The sequence below is a fragment of the Pomacea canaliculata genome, linkage group LG4 (genome assembly GCF_003073045.1).
Source record: "Pomacea canaliculata isolate SZHN2017 linkage group LG4, ASM307304v1, whole genome shotgun sequence".
Lineage (NCBI taxonomy): Eukaryota > Metazoa > Mollusca > Gastropoda > Architaenioglossa > Ampullariidae > Pomacea > Pomacea canaliculata.
In genome coordinates, this window is record NC_037593.1 from 21,293,171 (window position 1) to 21,311,620 (window position 18,450).

The 18,450-nt window shown below is 38.6% G+C and overlaps 1 protein-coding gene across 2 annotated transcripts in view; it reads right to left on the reverse strand.

Annotated features, from left to right (window-relative positions):
* Positions 1 to 16,728, reverse strand: part of LOC112562674 (transmembrane protease serine 11B-like protein) — a 23,056-nt gene extending 6,328 nt beyond the window's left edge. Inside the window, exons 1-15 of one of the 2 annotated variants that reach the window (XM_025236065.1) lie at positions 16,248 to 16,728; positions 15,810 to 15,874; positions 14,605 to 14,693; positions 14,294 to 14,419; positions 12,993 to 13,064; positions 10,777 to 10,883; positions 10,315 to 10,379; positions 9,892 to 10,103; positions 8,838 to 8,894; positions 5,907 to 6,013; positions 5,405 to 5,469; positions 4,959 to 5,176; positions 3,778 to 3,949; positions 3,373 to 3,533; positions 2,634 to 2,765 (exon numbers count right to left, since the gene is read on the reverse strand). In XM_025236065.1, the coding sequence (XP_025091850.1) occupies positions 2,634 to 2,765; positions 3,373 to 3,533; positions 3,778 to 3,949; positions 4,959 to 5,176; positions 5,405 to 5,469; positions 5,907 to 6,013; positions 8,838 to 8,894; positions 9,892 to 10,103; positions 10,315 to 10,379; positions 10,777 to 10,883; positions 12,993 to 13,064; positions 14,294 to 14,419; positions 14,605 to 14,693; positions 15,810 to 15,814 (1,588 nt within the window). In that variant the 5' untranslated portion in view covers positions 15,815 to 15,874; positions 16,248 to 16,728. The remainder of the gene's footprint in view (positions 1 to 2,633; positions 2,766 to 3,372; positions 3,534 to 3,777; positions 3,950 to 4,958; positions 5,177 to 5,404; positions 5,470 to 5,906; positions 6,014 to 8,837; positions 8,895 to 9,891; positions 10,104 to 10,314; positions 10,380 to 10,776; positions 10,884 to 12,992; positions 13,065 to 14,293; positions 14,420 to 14,604; positions 14,694 to 15,809; positions 15,875 to 16,247) is intronic. The other variant, XM_025236064.1, reaches the window with a different exon arrangement.
* Positions 16,729 to 18,450: the final 1,722 nt, after the last annotated feature.

Genomic DNA, 18,450 nt, shown 5'->3' on the forward strand with positions numbered 1-18,450 from the left:
TTCGTTAACGATCTTCGACGTTAATCATCAGCCCAGACATCGCCTTGTATGTTGAGGAGTGGTGTAGATATTGGTTCGATAGGAGTATCTCGACTACACCGATACCAGGGATACGGCGTTACCTATCTTGGACTCCGGATTTTGTGATTTCCATCTTTATCAACACGCTCGTTGGGATGTTTGTGAATTCATTCGGATTTAACTTGCCGGTCAGCAGTCATCCCATCTGCCCGTCGGACAACCATAAGGGTGTGTAGGACAGTAAGAGGATAAAAATCATTTTTTCTTACTTGGTTCACGTTTCATTACTATTTAGTTCCTTAAAACATTAAATGTGGTAACTGTTGGTCGGACCTTTTTGTTCAAAAAGGTGGAAGAGTGCGGCGAGCGTGGTTCACATGTAGATGTTTACATGCGCTCGCATACATTTGTAACTCACTCTTCCCAAAACGTTACACCACTAACCCACAAACACACCGAACTTGATTTATGTTACGGCAACATCCCTGAGGCAGGCAAAGCCTCTGACATCTGTTGGGGCTTCCTACCACCCCGGCGTGTTTCTGGACCCCGGGTACATTCCTGTGTGTGATCGTATGGTAGGTTGGTGAAGCACTCGACGGATTAGAGTATTGCATGCTTGCGATGTTGTTTTGATTGTACGGTGTGGGATGCTTTCTATGATTCATGCGATTGTCTGGATGAGCAGAAGGATGTTATTTCTTCCTCTATTTCTTTCTGTGTTGATTCTGCGATACCTAGGAAAGCTGTTAGAATATTTCTGACTAACGAACCATTAGTAACAAGCAGCTTGAAGAATGTACTAAATATGTTTTGTTGTTTTTTTACCTTTGATGCCTTGGCCAAAAGACAGTGATCAAGAGAGCTAAAAGAGAGTATTGCAGTTTATCAAGTGTGTTTGACAGAATTGCTCAAGCAGGTTAAGATAACATGGCGTCAGGACCAGGGATCTTTGGGCGTCTTGCATTATGTGTTTGTCAGTTGGGTTAGTGGTTCAACAGCTCTTTCAACTTTATCTCTCGACTCAAGACACATCCCATCACTATCGTCCCACTCCACAAGAAAGCTAAGCTTAGTAAACATTTTGATTTTTGGCCCATAGCACAAATCTGCCTCGGAAGAAAACTCTTAAGAAAATTGTCAAAAATCTTATCCTAACATCTGTTGATAGTAAGTTGGACCCACTGCAAAGAGAGACGAGTGGACGTGTGCCAAATGTTTATTATGAACACACTGTATAAACATTTGGAAAAAGCACGACGCATGCTAGACTACTTTTCGCCGATTTCAGTTCTGCATTTAATGCAGTGCAACCATATTTTGTAGCTTTGAGACTGATTTCTGAGTTTGGTCTTCCACAACAACTGGTTGTGTGAATAGTGGCTACTTTGACTAGCAGAATGCATAGTGTTTATTTAAATAGATATTATTATGATATTGTTATTACAGGTACCGGATCCCCACAAGGATGTTGTCTATCATCCCTGTTATTTATCATGTGCACTGAGAGCAGCAGATATACGGACAACACCTACATACATTAAGTTCTCTGATGACACTGCATTGTTGACTCTTTTGCAGGAACATAAAAAAGTCATGGAATTCCTTTACAAATTTTATGCAGTGGTACGATGAAAACGATCCGGAGTTAAAGGTTAAAAACACACAAATATTACTATTGACTTTAGGAGAATCGAAGATGGTTTTGTTGCTGCCAGTGATAAGCTGTAAACCTGTTGAAATTGTGAACTCCCTCAGGTACCTAGACACCGGTTTTGCCATCTATAACGGAATATAAACACAGAACATATCGACCGTTTCCAAAAATCGTTTTTTAAGTCTTCTATCGTTTTCTGTATGCTGGTTCCTCAGTCTGCACATCACAGGAATAGTCTGAACACTACTGTCAACACATGTTCTAAGATAATTGGTATCAGAGGGATTTAGCCTCGCTATTTGATTCCAACTAATCATGAAAGCTTCCCGCATTTTGTCAATACCTGAACATGTACTACAGGAAACATTTGTGTTATTGAGTTCAGGTCAACGTTATACCATACCTGTATGTAGCTGCAATAGGTTCCTGAAATCGGTTTTCCCATCTGTGGTCCACCTCATCATCACAAATGAATCGTCAGTGGTGTGTGTGTGCGCACGTGTGATGTTGTAGGTGTGAAAATGAATGGATGCCCTTGGTGAAGTTGTTTTTGAAGATAATGTCACTTGGTCATTGTCGCCGTGAAATGGTATCGAGAAAGGCAAACACAACCTCTGACCATCTTCCCGTGCTCATTCTAAGGAGTTCACGACACTCACATTTTTCACTTGCTTGTATCTTTTACATTTGCTCATTTTTTCTTATATTTACTCATATTTTCCCTCTGTAAAAAATTTTTCTAACTAGATATTAATACAGTAACTTTCCTATGTTTAAAATGCCCATTGGGACTAATAAAGTTGGTGATTGTCATTGTCATAACTCTTCAATAAGATACATTTCATTCTATATTTTTTTATAGAGCTGGCTGTCTCTCCCGATACTTGGCTTTCCCCTCTATTTTCCCCCACTGCCTCTCACAGTACAACACTATCAAATAAGCTCAGTCACTTACCTTTCGTTAGTCCCCAGCCTGCAACAATGCCCTTCTTTGGTAGCTGGGTGCTGGCATGAGGGTGACACACTTTCATCACTAGCTGGGTGGGATGTAACGGCTCGGCCAGTTTCAATAAGGCAATGTCGTTTGCTTAAGAATTCCGACAGTTACAGTTGGGTTTGAAAATTATTCAAACTACTGACTTCAAATACAGTAATGCGGATAGTTTTATCGCTTGTAGTATAACTTATTGCATTTTTAGCGCCATTCACACAACAAAATCGTTTATAAAATCTTTTTTTAATTATTTGCATCAATCATCTCCTATGATTGATTGATTGATTCATTCTTTCTTTGTGAGTGAAACGGATTTAATTTGTTTCATCAGACATACACTAATTTATTGACAAACTACTTTATAAATCTAGTGCATTACTACAGAGCTTATAAGTGTCTGGATAAGTGCAATAAAGGTTTGACGAAATGGTATTTGAGATAGAAGGTGTGACCGACTGGGTAAAAACACGCTTTGACACATACATTTCAGGTGAATAAATTTCATATAGACATTTTAACTGTGAGTGACGTTTGGAAAACAGTAGATTGTGTGTGTGTGTGTTGTCTTGGGTTGATACACATTTTATTAATGTGAAGTGCAATGCGAATTTATGAAATTGCGCTATATAAATAAAAAGTAGAATAACTTTTAGTAATAAAATTATATTTTAATGTAAACTGTAAGAAGTATAACACTCACCCATATAACTTCTATTCTCGTAGTAGTGTGTGTGAATTCGTGCTGACGCGACACTTCTGTTCTGCTGGAGATAGGAATAAACTGAAGTAATCTCCCAGTCACCGGCAATGACCACAAGTCCTCTTGGGTCTACCCGTCCTGTGCGGTCGTTGATCGGCAACCTGCAGAAAGCGCTGACTTTACTGGAGAAAATAAGTGTTTTTAATTGTACGATATATTTTTTTATTGTTCTCAAAACAACAACAAAAATGTGCTTTTCACTAGCAAGCTATACAAAGTTTAAAATAATTTATATTTTTTAAACCAATCGATAATTAGCTTTATTGTAATAATGTTAGTTAATAGTTTAATTATCTGTTTTTTCGTATTACACAAAATACATATTTTCAAGTAAATGACCATTACGTGTCGATGCAATGTGCCGCCGTTAGGATGTGGCTGTAGTCCCAAATGGTGCCTCCACATTGACTGCTTGAACTCTGCACCTTCACTACCCACGGGTACTGTCCACGTTTTACAGGCCGACCACCCACAATTTTAGGAACAGGATACAGCTGAGACTGACCACAGATGGTGTCTGTAACATATGACAAGCAGAAACATTATAAAAATTGTTACTTTATATTTTATGCTGAATACAAAGAGACTGTGGACTAAGTGCCGTACGCACTCCCAGACTATTTACACATAAAACCGTCATTATCTTCCATCTCCATAGTCCATCACTGTACTCATTCTACACATGATCGTCACCTGTCACATCAATGTCATATGACGCAAATGCACCAATGAAAAGTAATGTGGTACAATAAACTATAAAATATAGTGTATTGAAGTCTACAGTAATAACACATTGTACAGGGTTACCAGTTTTGTAATATGTTCTCGTCTTTCATTATGATTTGGATGTGCACAGACATTGACTTTTACAAATAAGGAGAAACTTTCTTTGAAACAGGTTACAAAGTTAACCAGCGTTTCACACTAAAACAAGGCTAAGCACCAATTTTAAACACATGAGTTTATACAGCCCTGAAGTAATTTTAACAGATGAAAAAAATCTGAAATATATTTATCGCTGAGTTCATTAAGAGCACAAAAGCTCAGGTCCCATTCCTATTTGCTCAGCCTCTTTAGCTTCACTCTCCTTTGTGGGATCGTACCCGATAGCGTCTGCCCAAGAGCTTCATTTCTATAACAGAAGAACTTTGATAGCCGGGATCCGAACTAAAGCTTACCGAATTTCAATGTTACAGTTACAGAAGCTTAAGCCACCATTCACCATATAATGCATTGTCATTAGGATTCATCCGAAAGTATCGTTATTAGGTTGTACAGATAATGATTATATAACCAATTTGGTTACAGTAAAATTAAGCTGTTGGTTGCTACGTAATTCTGTTTTAAAAGTATAAAATAAACATACTGAGTGTTACACTGTAAGATGGATTCTACAAGCTCCATTAAATGCATCCTTCTCCTCCTCCTCCCCTCCTCCTCCTCCTCCTCCTCCTCATCATCATCATGAAAAACAACAACATATTTCAAACTGCAGTTCTCTCAAATAGCACTTATTTCACACTTACCATTTATTGCAAATGGATAATCTGGGTCTTTCGAAGAGATAGTATTACTCAACTGCCGAAGGTGAATATCTTTACCGATGCTGACCACACAACTTCTGTCCTGTGTTCTCTGCAGGAGCAAGTGACCCTCGATGTAGGCTCTGTTTATTTCTACTTCTGCTGCACTGTCACAGCTCACATACAGCTTGAAGTGAACCAGAATATTGCCGCCTTGATCACTAAAACAAAACCACGTGGACATATTTCACTTATGGTGCATTTTCTGTATGTTTCATCTGCTTTTGAAGATAAGGCATGTCTGTGTTCTTTGTATGACTTTGTTGCTGCTATAGGTTAACTCAACTTGTTTAAAAGATGTTTGGTCTGTAGTTGTAACTGTGAAGGTGAAGGTGACGGGGAATTCACATTTAAATTAACATGATTATATTCGAAATGTTTTAACTTACCTCATTGTTTGCGCAGCGGATCTGATACAAGAGGAAAGTGAACTTGTCTGAAAGATCTTTGTCACCTATTGAAAAACTCGAAGATGTGAATAAACCTCATACCTCTCGAAAAATGCTCACTTCTGTCTGAAGACATAAACAATACTTCAATGTTTGATAGTACTTTAACGCCCACATTAAGAAAAGTTTTATGTACTCTTCCAAATTATTAAAAGGTGTCTAGTTCACAAGCGGATATATATATATATATTAATTAATCCTCCCACACTCTCTCTCGCGTGCACACACGAAAACAGAGGGAGAGGGAGAGGGAGAGGGAGAGGGAGAGGGAGAGGGAGAGGGAGAGGAGAGGGAGAGGGAGAGGGAGAGGGAGAGGGAGAGGGAGAGAAATAAAGACGAAGAGAAAAAGAGAGAAGCATACACACACAAACATACGCACGCACACGTAAAACAACGAGAACAAGAACTAAAGAAGCAGCCCAGACAACATGCACTCACTAACCCAGTATTCAGCTTTACTGATTGTTTCCTCGTACATCGGACTGTTTGTATTTTTGAAGACAGGTGACCATGGCCAGAAAAATACAATTAGCGCCTCAAAGTCTGCATCTGAGGATTCAATAATTATCTTCCATAAAGTAGAAGAGGTGATGTTGCCTTTAACCGGTTTACATTCTATCAAAAGTAGGGCTTGGCTTCACACAGATATATACACATGTACATAAACATACATATACATACATATCCACCTCCCACTACTGTACTGAAATCTTGTCTGTCCAGATTCCTGCCCCAAACCTTGGCTCCTCACCAGACTCCCTCATTCTGTCCTCCCTCCCACAGACAGTCACATACGGGCAACGGACGTCCTCCCTCTGTGCTTCTAAGCAGTGGAACTCTCTTCCTCATCACATTCACCACTCGGACTACAAGGCTACATTCACACGCTCTGTGAAAACATGTCTGTGCACAAAGTACAATCCCCGAATTATTATTCTTAACTCGCTGGCAATACTCTCTGATGTTAACCATCATGTAACGACTCCATCTTACACTGTTTCTAGTATCTACATCCCTTCACACCTTCATCCATTGCTGTACGGCTGACTCTTCTACCTCAGGTTTATGTTGGTCATTGTGTCTATACGTACATCACTGTCCACTGGCTGTTATCTTTCATTTATAATTACTGGTCTCAGCAGAGAGTGCGATCTATGTTGGTCGTGATGCTGCGCGTTATAAGTTGCTATTATTATTATTATCATCAACAATCATCAATCATCAAACAAACATCAATCAAACATCAATCAATCAATCATCATCAATCATCAATCAATCATCAATCAATCATCACCACTCATCAATCAATCATCAATCAATCATCAATCATCAGGTCAAGATGGAGAGACCAGACAAAAGGTGGTCCAGCTGTTCCCCATGTAACAGAGTGTTCGTAGAAAGAAAGAAACAAAGCGTATAGTGGGTTTGGTGTTTCACGCCGAGGCGGCAACTAAGGCTACATCACGGCACGGCAACCACCCTGTAAACATTTAGAGAAGGAGCAGCGTGCCAGACATCAGGGCTTGTATTCATGGACGTCAATTAGAGGGATACTCAAGGCTTGTGATAAGGCTCAGGCGACAGTCAAACGTTCAAAAATATATTTAGTTACAATAACAGAGCACGAGAGCAACACAGGAGAAATAAAGGATTCGTTGCTCACTTAATTACCACTTATTAGCACTATGTCAGTTGCCGATGTTTATAAAAGTTGAATCATTCCACCGAGTAACCGCGATAGCTTCCCGAGATGGTCAAGCAGACGAGTCTGGGTGTGACGTCAGTCTGGTTGTGACGTCAGTCTGGGTGTGACGTCAGTCAGAGACGTACAGGAAGTGTCTGTGGTCATTGTGACGTCACTCAGAGACGTACAGGAAGTGTGTGAGGTCATGGCAAAGATTTGACGTCGTCATCGGTGGTGTCTCGTGAATTTATTTAGGTTTTAAAGTGAACTTTTCAAAGCACAGTTTTAAGAATTATAGAAAACAGTCTGTTTCACTTGGTCAGCAGTCTTGGTCATATGTCATAAGGTCACGTGACGGAGAACGAGACTTCGTTTAAGTAAACGAAAGAGTTCTGTGTATTTTCTCTTCTTAAACACAACATGCTACAAAACCTTCAACTTTTCCCATATAAACAGACGCGAAAAAACGACATTCAAGTGGATCCGACTCTTTACGCGATTCTAAGCAGTTTTATTGTGACTTTACAATCCCTTTAAGCTTTAACCGATACCGGTCACGTGACTAATCGTCGTGTAGCGCGAACTCAAACTATTCGTGGACACAAATCTGCACTAACCGATGGCCCCTAACCGTCGTCAACGTAACGGTCCGTTAAGTCGTGAAACAGATGGTTACAGATGGCGATGATTGTTTTCTTTAGAGTGTGTTTTGAGGAGAGAAAGTTTTTCGCGATATGATTACTACTATTTATAAATACGACAATGCTGAACTGTTGTGCAAATTTAGATATAGCCGATATCACATTCTCAGACTCACAGCTACTATTGAAACCAACTTGCAAATTCGAACCGCGTTCGGGCATTAGCTGCAGTGCTACAAGTGTACGTGCTTAGCATTGAGGTTTTATGCCACAAGCTTTCAAGATGTTTGCTGGGATATGTTAAATACGAACCAGCTAACAGCATCAAATTCTATCAAACAGCACGATTCCCAGGCGTCTTTGGCTGTGTGGATAGAACTCACATTCCAATACAAAGTTCACTAGAAAACGGACATGAATATGTCACTAGGAAGAATGCACATTCTATTAATGTACAGGTGAGTGCAATTAATATTTTTCCTTAAAATTTCTTTGACTTTTCGGTGTTGCCACCACAATACTTTTTTGTGCCAACAGGTAACAACTTTGTGAAATATTTCTGTAGTCCTTATATTTTGAGTCAACACTTTGTCAGGATTTTCATATAATGTATTTCACATTCCAGTCATGAATATTTTTACTTGGTTTCTGACTCATATCTAATTAAGAAACATATAGTTACATACAAACTGAAATGTCCATTAAATATTTTAAAATACCACATAAAATGTCGGAATAAATTTATTGGGTAAATGTAACGTTTTACAAAAGAGTGTGTTGAATGTGTCTGCGAGCGCGTGTAAACATCTACATGTAAACCACGCTCGCCGCACTCTTTCACCTTTTTCAACAAAAAGGTCCGGCCAACGATTAACACATTCAATGCCGTTAATGTCAATTTAGGCTACACGATGACAATAAAATGTTAGACTAAAGTGATAATTTGTTACAATCAACCGTTACATGTTCCATGTTGTGCTAAGAGCTCACGTCTTATAACCTGTCTACTCTTATGGATGTGATATAAAGACTGCAGTCAGCCACATACCTCGATTGTAGTCCATCTTGTCTCGAGGCGGAGAAGGGGGGCAACTGACATTGAAATCTGCGAAGATTGGCGACAATAGCTGTGTACTTTCTAATGAAAGTTAGCAGTTCTAAAGCACAATAACAGGTGACACAAAATATCCGTGTACATCGCATAACAGTCTCAGGGCAAAGACACAGACCTTATTTCAAAACGTTGGTACGAGCGCGCAGTCACAATGGCGTGTAGAGCAAGTAATGCGAATGTAGGGGACAGATTGACAAAAATATACAGGTCCTTATGTGAATATTCATTTGAACTATAATGTGACCAATACTTGTGTTAAATGAGATTTATTTTGTTTCATTTGTGCCAGTCTTGGGCCAACTGAACCTTGGCCAGATTAAGATTCCCAGTTTCCCTGCTGCAATGTTTGTGACATCATGAATAATACAAATGGCAAATCCATTGAAGGAACTTGAATAGAAATTCAGTGTTGGTAACTTCTCATACAAAGTCTTTAGAAACTTCTAAGATTTAACGATGCTAAAAATGAGAGTTTTAAACATGGTACAAAGTAAATAGTTACAGCTTTGACGCAAATCACGAACTTTAAACATCAATATGTCCAAAACTAATACAAACAGAGACTCAGCTTTTGCTTTGTTTTTTTTATAGTATCTTGTACTTTCAAGTAAACATAAAATAATCACTTAACGCAAATGTAATTTTGTTTGTCGGTACCTATTTAGATAGGAATACAGACTGCGAAAATATCTCTATACCACCCAAATAATGATGTAGGATGAAAACGAAAGTGAATGTAAAGTTGAAATTATCAATACAGACGTTCTTAATTATTTCTAACCAAATAAGTGTCACTAAACGATTCTTTACTCACAATCTGGTCTTAAACAGAGTTTAGAGAAGACTAATAAACAACTTTATATTTTCTTTCCTAAAAGTGTGCATTAAATGATTGTAATTCATGATATTCGTCAAGGACAATCTTATGTATGAAAAATACATCAACATCAACAACAGTTCTCGCAAGTAAGATTGAATTTACACTTACTAGGTGTCTCAGATGGTGGAAGCGGGGTAATGGTTGTGTGAAAAAACCTCCTAATGATAAGATTTTCACCGATGCTGACCACACAGCTTCTGTCCTGTGTTCTCTTCAGGAACGAGTGACCATCGATGTAGGCTCTGTTTATTTCTACTTCTGTTGCAGTGTCACAGCTCACATGCAGGTCAAAGCGAACCAGAGTATTGCCGCCAAGATTCCTAAAAACAAAAACAGTGTACATCTCGTTTATAGTGCATTTTCTAATTTTTTTTGCGCTTTTGTAAACGAACGATGCCAGTGTTTCAGTAAGTATGACACCTACGCTGCTAAACGTTGTCTTAACCTGCATAAGGTCACTCAAGTTAATAATGAAGAAAGTAAAGATGACGGTGAATGTCCACGATTATATTAAGAATAGTTTCAACTTACATCATTGCCCTCGCACGAGATGTGATACAAGAGGAAAGCAAACTCGCCTGAAAGATCTTTGTCACCTATAGGACAAACATATAATTAGAAAGACAAAAAGTAACAGACCATTAGTCTAGTCACAATATCGACCTTTCAACTAAAAGATATGCATAACTTTACACTTATCGAAAAGTTTTTATATTACAGAACGAAATAGGTTTCATAACCATTGCGACGCAAACTAACCGACCATATTATGGACTTCTCAAATTATTGAACCGTTAGGTTTTGTGCACACCAGTAGTTGCTTATTATTCTGTTAATTTATCCACCCGCTCGTACACTTAGTCTCTCTCTCTTTCTCTCTCTCTCACACACACGCAAAGAGAGAGAAAGTCTCATAAACACACAAACACACGCACACGTAAAACACAAAAACAAGAACTAAAGAAGCAGCCCAGACAACATGCACTCACTGACCCAGTATTCAGCTTTACTGATTGTTTCCTTGTACATCGGACTCTTTGTATCCTCCATGTCAGACGACCATGGCCAGAAAAACAGAAGTAGCGCCGCAAAGTCTGCATCTGAGGATTCAATAATTACCTTTGGAAATATTCAAGATATGATTTTTTGTTTAAAAACTGATGTACATTTTTTTCTAAGAGCGGAGTTTGTCTAATTATCAATTTGACCATTAAGTCTTAAAAATTGTTAATTGAAAAAAAGCTGTAAATAATAATGATAACATACATTTAATTAAAATACATTTAATTGAAACATAACCGACCAAGGTGAAACGGAAGTCTAAATATAATTCGGCGTGAATGTTTCAATCCGTATTTGTAAATAATTTATTATAGATCAGTTTCCTTCTCGTTAGTGTTGTTATCTATCTCCTACACCACCACGTTCTCGAGTCCCCTTAGAGTTATGCTTATGGGAGCAGTAGTTTCTGGTAGGATCATCGTATCGGACAGGTTGAGGTGTAAAGACTAGACAAATGTGTTCAACCTGTCTTTTAGGAGTTGAGAAGTGAAGTAACCATTAAGTGAGGTAGTGAAATACTCTAATGGAAGCTGAAACAAGGAACAATCTAACAAACGGTGCCATTAAAGTGATAGTTAAACGACTAGGGTACCACAGACCACTAAGCAAGATAGAAGGTATTATAGGCCCTCAACAACTCCCATTTATGCAATCCTCCAACGATAAAAGAAAGAAATGAAAACGGATCGAGACAGACAGTGAGTAAAAACGGAGAGAGTGCTTCTGGTGTGTGTCAACTTTGCCAGCACCACCGTGTCTGCTATTTGTACGCTTCACAGGTCATTCTACCTATAAACTGATAATAAAAGTGTTTAACACTACCTACCACTGTGTAAACTGTCTTGTAAGATTGGCACCATATATGTTGGGAGCAGTAAACCATCGACGACGTTTGAGTCTGAGTCTTATGCATCATTGTCAGTTAACAATACCTGTCCAGCTTATGTCGTAGAAATGTCGGTGAAAACAACCGAGGCAGACAAAATAGCTAAGACACCAGCCGGTTAATACCAAGAGTCCACGCCAGAGTCCACAAGTACAAGCCATCCAGACAATAGCAAAATGACAAAGCCAAAGGACAGGATTAGCATTTGAGCTGAAAGATTAAAGCCAAAGGTGGAAGAAATCCCAAAGCTGCTGCAAAAGATCTTCTAGAAAACAAAGGCTGGCAACTAAAGTACAGAAGAATAGAGAAAGGGTAGAATGTATAAATTTCCAAAAAATACCTGACTAGTAACACTGCAATAGTTGGCGAGGTATAACCCTGTTTATTACAGACAAGGAACATATTTAAAAAGGTTCACTAGTGTTCTTTACAGCATCTGGAAGGGACAAGAAGTCGTACGCTGATAAAATCTCCACCATTAGGCAGAATATGAAAATGATAAAAACAATACTCTGTAGCTTATGTTTGTAGACTTTCAAATGCACTTTAAACCCTACACCTTAAGTCATCATGGAAAGTTCTGTGCGATTAAGGAGTACCACAAAAGAAGGGAAAGTAAATATAACTACCAAATTTAAATGTCATGGGGCTTACAATAACAGCAACCCTAAAAGTATGTGTTTTCTCTCAATCTGTTTATTCTATTCATGGATTACATTATGAAGCAAACAACAAAAGACAAGAAACGAGGACAACAATGTTGAAGAACAAGTGAAGATGTTTTAGGTCGTCGGGGATAAGGTGGTCCTGCCTGATGTGAGGGAGGTGCTTATTTCCTTTACCTCCCTTCCCCAACCCTATATGGAGTTAAGTACCTATTCCCGTCAGCTGGATGGACTGGGGGGAGATTACGGCGATAATCTCGAATTCAACCAGCGATCTCGGCTCAGACGTTAACGCTCTCACCACCTGGCGCACCACCTGCCCACACCACTGGATGCTTACGTCGGCACTACAAGACTTATATTTTGCTGGTGACACTGCTAGCCTATGGTCAGAGCAACTAACTAAAATTGCATCAAAAGTAAGCCATCAAGTCATTTTAGTGAGACAGACGAAATGATCTGCTTAATGTATGTATCAATTAGTAAACATAGAAACGTTTGGTACTCCACGTTGTGCTACGACACAGACGTATCTCAAGTCTTATAACCTATTGACTCATAAACGTGCGATAAGAAGGCTGTTGTCCACCACATACGTTCATCGTAGTTCAGCTTGACTCGAGGGAAAGAAGGAAGACAGCTCCTGTTTTCTTCTGTATCACTTTTTGCTGTCAAAGAAAGTAGTAGAAATGGATACATGTCAACGCTTTTGTCCACAGCTGCAGCATCTCATTATAACAATGCATATATTTACGTTTATTTTTCATACAACTGTCAAGAGCCAATAGTACTGATGCTTATGTCATGGAATTAGGTTTGGAGCAACTCTAAGTGACTGGCTTCTGTCTCCACCTTGATTGAAAACAAAAAGTCTAACGCCACGCTTTGCTGTAGATGTTTATCCCCTTAGACTATCTTTTCCATCATCTCATGTGCAGGAGGACAAATAACACTCAGATGTGAATACAGCCAGCAAAAAGAGCTCTATACCACCTGAGTACGAGGTAGGAACAAAAACAATTAAAACTGAATAGTACGTAAGGTTTACATTATAACTACTGGTGTTCCAAATTATTTCTGATCAACTACGGGGTCACTAAACGTGTGTTTACTTTAATCGCGTCTTGAACATACTTTAGAGACGATTTATAGTTTCTTATATCATTATATTCAACTAACGTACAGCGAATTTACCTTATCTCCAGTGTTCTTCCATTGAATTTAGAATAACAATGGTAATGTTGATTATGTAGTGGAGATGGGATTGGGGCAACAAGTAGAGACTATTTCTACCTCTAGCTTCATGGAAAGCGAAACTCTAATGATACTCTTTGCTGTAGATGTCTTTTCGACACTTAGATGGAAACATAGTCTGTAAAAAAGGCTTTTTGCCACCTTAGTACTTAGTAGGAGAAAAATAAGCCAAATAGTGTATCGGGATTTAATTATGATGTTGATATTTTGTCTGATAAAACTAGGAATAGATAAACAATTATTTACCTACAATACTGTGTCAATCCGGTTTATGAACGCTTTTATATTATCGTTCTTTTGTTTCCTAAAAGATTGAACCAAGTTACTTTAATTTGTAACGTTTGTGAAATACAATTTCATGTATGGCAAATACATCCACACATTGGTAAAAGACATCTGTCTCACCCATGGTCTGTCTACCTTAATTACCCATAAAAGTCTGTAGACATGCCACCTCGCCGTCCTAATCAACAACTAAACAACCACCTTACATACACCAGCGAAACATCAGTGGCACCCACTTCATCACATTCACGTGAAGATCATGTTCAGAGGAAGACAACGTGAGGATGACAAGAACTGCACCTAGCACCGTTACTTTCATGGCGCATTGAGATAACAACAGTAACAGTACAATACTTACTGGAGTAGTATACAGAGATAACGATGACCACAACCAACAGAGCGATGATCATACATGCAGCGAACAGGTAATACCACTTGAACCCTTTGATGAAGGTCTTGATTAATGTCTTTTGAGTAGCAGGTCCTGTATAGGAATTGTTGACACAAGCAACAACAGTTGCAAACAGGGGCAGGTAAAAACTTTTAGTCGTAAACTCAAATAATACAAATATTAACTGCTACCTGATTAGTCACAGTCAAATGAAACACTATGGCTTTAGACTAGTTCTTGTCTTTTAGGGCGATTATATACAGATTCCTAATTCCTACCTCCTGGACGATTTCCCTGTTCAGGACTAGCACTGACGGCGGATGTCAAAGGTCCATGGAATTGTGGGACGTCAGGTTGTTCATAATGTCTGGAAAAAATACCATGTTGTTTATACTGTCACTTTCCACACCACACTTTCACATGTTATCCTCATTTCACACATTTTCCAAGTTTAGTTCTGCATAATTTGATTTAACGGGTATAAACAAATACTACTTCATATTACTTATACTATTGCAGTGTGCAAGTCGTTCTCAGAGCGCTGATGTATTGGTAGATAAAGGAAAAAGAAACAAAGAATCTTTAGCAAAGAATTCGTGAACTTTCTAACAAAATATTGAGACGTGCTGACTGTCACAGTTAAAGGTGGAGTACGTGTGGATGTTAGTGCCGACACGCGCCTTACAACTCTTGTCTTAGTACACACACCCGTAAGAGCTTCTCTACCTCTCCTGAGCGCTCTCTCTTCCTCTTTACCGACTTCTCTCTCTCTGTGACTGCTGCTGCTACTCTCAGTTATTATGTACATCCTTCTATGTTTACGTTAACGGTGCTACTAAGCAGCATTATTAGGACAATAATATGTCACACTGCTCGACATCTCAAAGACAATAGAAATTCGAAACAATTTTTTACGACAATATAGAAGATGATGAACATGCTATGCCTAGTTGGTATGTGTTGTAAGAATTACAAGTGATAATACTGTAATATGGGCTGATCCCTGCAGCAATAATTTGTTCCTCTCCCTCGCTGGCTTTTTATTTGATTTTTAAGTATGTAGCATTTTAGTACACATATAGAGGTGCCTAATAGACAATAGCATATTATATAGTTATATTCTCTATATATTACACATGCTGCAGTATATCTTTATGTAACGCATTAGAAATGTGGAAACATAGTGATGATGTCACCCTTCTGTTAAGGGTGGATGTCATCAATAATAAAATATTCTTGTCGAGTCTTGTCTGTTGCTGGTACTCCAACTGTCATGGATTATATACAAATTGTTAATACTGACATCATTTTCCAAGAATAACTAGATCCATGTATTTCAACATTTTCTGTTACATTTAATATTCTCTAATAAAAAAAATTCATTTCCTGAACCATATGTGATTCTCCACAATGTGAACATTGAACCTTCAGTTTTTGTCAGACTGCTTCTCCCATGATTCCAAACTCCTTTTCTTTTACTTACTCCATGTCTTTCCTTACAGACTTGAATCAGGAAGCTCGGGATGTGGACTGAAAGATCTTTGTCGCCTGTGGATGACACAATTCACAAGATCTTGTACAGGACAATGAGAGCAAACACGCTGCCGTGTTCCACTATTCTTATTTCAGTGGATATCTAGATATACACGAATATGTTGAAAATTATACTGAATAGTGGGAAAAAGTGGATTGTGGGAAACGACACAGACTCACACTCACTGACCCAATATTCAAACTATTTTTCTCTCATCTTACACCTCACTGGATGTTTTTTATGGCTCATGACTTTGGCCAGAATAACACAACAAACTCAAAAAGTAGTAGTAGTAGTAGTAGTAGTAGTAGTACTAATAGTAGTAGTAATAGTAGTAGTAATAATTGCATTGGAATAGCGTCTTTCTCCAGCAACAGCAGGACTCACAGCACTTTGCAGTAATGAGTTCACTTGTATACCGTTGTTTGCTATTAAAAAGGCGAGCTCAGTGTACTGCACAGGAAGAGTAAATAACTGTCTACTGTGTGTAAACAGAAAATGTAACACAACAATACTCAATGTTACGATAACCAGTTCCTCGTCGCACGAATTCAGGAAGACCAAGCCAGGTACACATCAGCGGGAAGACGACGGTGTAGGAAACAAGTCATCTTCCGTTAGTTAGCAAAAGGGAGATAACCCCAATCAACGACGTCACACGATAGATAAATTTAATCGTTTGTTGTTCAAACATTTCATTAAGCCATCAAAGTAAAGAAATCGAAGCAGAACAAAGCCACTACATCGTATAAACAAGTGTTTACAAAGCACTGTCCAGATACACGACAATTATACAAGTGAATGGTACAAATCACAGACCGCCAAGGACGGTACACGACACGGAGACCGTTAGTCGGCAACAGCTTTGATCTCATTTGTTCACTCCATAAGGAAAATGGAAAAAAGTAACAGACAATCTATTACAGAACAACTGCAGGAAGATGTACATCAACAAGTTCATGACGATGAAACAAGAAGAGGTTGTAGACAAGAAAGAAAAACACAGAGAGATGGAGAGAGAGAGAGAGTTACCCTGTTCAGCCTGTCAGACGAGGGGACATCACTCTAATAAAACACTGTACTGTACATACCATGAACGTGTATTGGGATATAAGTTCGTAGTACATACATTAACACGATACAAAGCTGTATCTATTTTTTCTACTCCAAATCTTTTTTTAAAAGAAACAACGATCTTCAAGTCTCAAGAACTTTCAATACTAAAAGGAATTCAAATATTTCTAAATGTAAATAAATAGTCTCATGTGTGCCTTTCTTGTTTGAATATTTAAAGTTCTCGTTACGTTCTTTCTCCAGCTCTATCCAACAATTATCAAAAAGTGAGTCGTTAACACTCTCAATATTTCTAATAGACTTTTATTTGAACTGCTACTTTACCTTCATTTTTATGTTTTTCGTTTTTGGAGTGGGCTGAGCGACCTTGACGGATTTCCAGTCAACTACAATGTCCAGTATATCAAGATTTGTGTTTTGTATTAGTGGTGAAGAACCTGCGTTAGATATCCTTCTCAATACAGACTTTTAGAGCAGTACACGTGCTTATTCACCGGCAAATATTTATATATATATAAATGAACAACCTAATGATAATTATGATACGTAAATATCAAATAAATAAGGCACTTATTACTGTTCATGTGGTCTGCAGAAAGCCCTCAAAAGCTTTTTGTTTGGTTTATCACACGACCTCAGACAAATACATTTGCCTCGTCTTATCTCGTTATCCATGTTTATATCTATATGAACAGACAGGCAGACATACCGAGTGTGTATGCGAATACTGTAAATGGTTATAGTTACAAGCGTTTCAAAAACTGTATTGTGTCTTGGATCCAGTCAAGGTAATACCCAACCGAAGCATATATTGCAGGAGATCGTCCACATACAAGACCGTACGAGACGATGCCAATAATTGTGTACTGTTCATACTGTATACTATCAGTCGTAGAAGCACTACGGAGAGGAGCTTGTAAAATTTGCTGATGACACTTTGTTGCCGTCTCTTTTGTATGATAGTGAACATGATCGTAGTGGCGCTTTTACTGACTTTGTTCGCTGGTGTGACAAACACTTTTTTTATCTTGAATGCCTCAAAGACTACGAAAAGGATTTTCGACCCTCGGACGAACAGGTCTGAGCCAGTCATCAGTATTATCTATGATGATTCCATCGAGGTAGTCGACTCTCACAAATATGTAGGTACTATCATTGATAACAAGCTTGAATGGGACATCAACATCGACATGACCCTCCGAAAAAAACCAACAACGTCTATACCCCGTACGGAAACTCAGATCTTTCTCCGTCAGCTCAGGCATCCCGCATCCTCTGTATCTCCTGTATGCAGAACCAATCGTCACCGCTGTCGCGGAGCTCACCCACCATCGTCGGATTCACGCTGGCAACCGCTCACACACCCGACACGACCACACACCCACCCACCCACAATACAAGACAACTTTATTTATCCCCAAGGACCATTCGTAATAGAGCTCATACTAGCAATAGTGTATACATAAGCATGATAAAAAAGATAATAGAAATGTAGATGTTGAAATAGTGTCTCTCA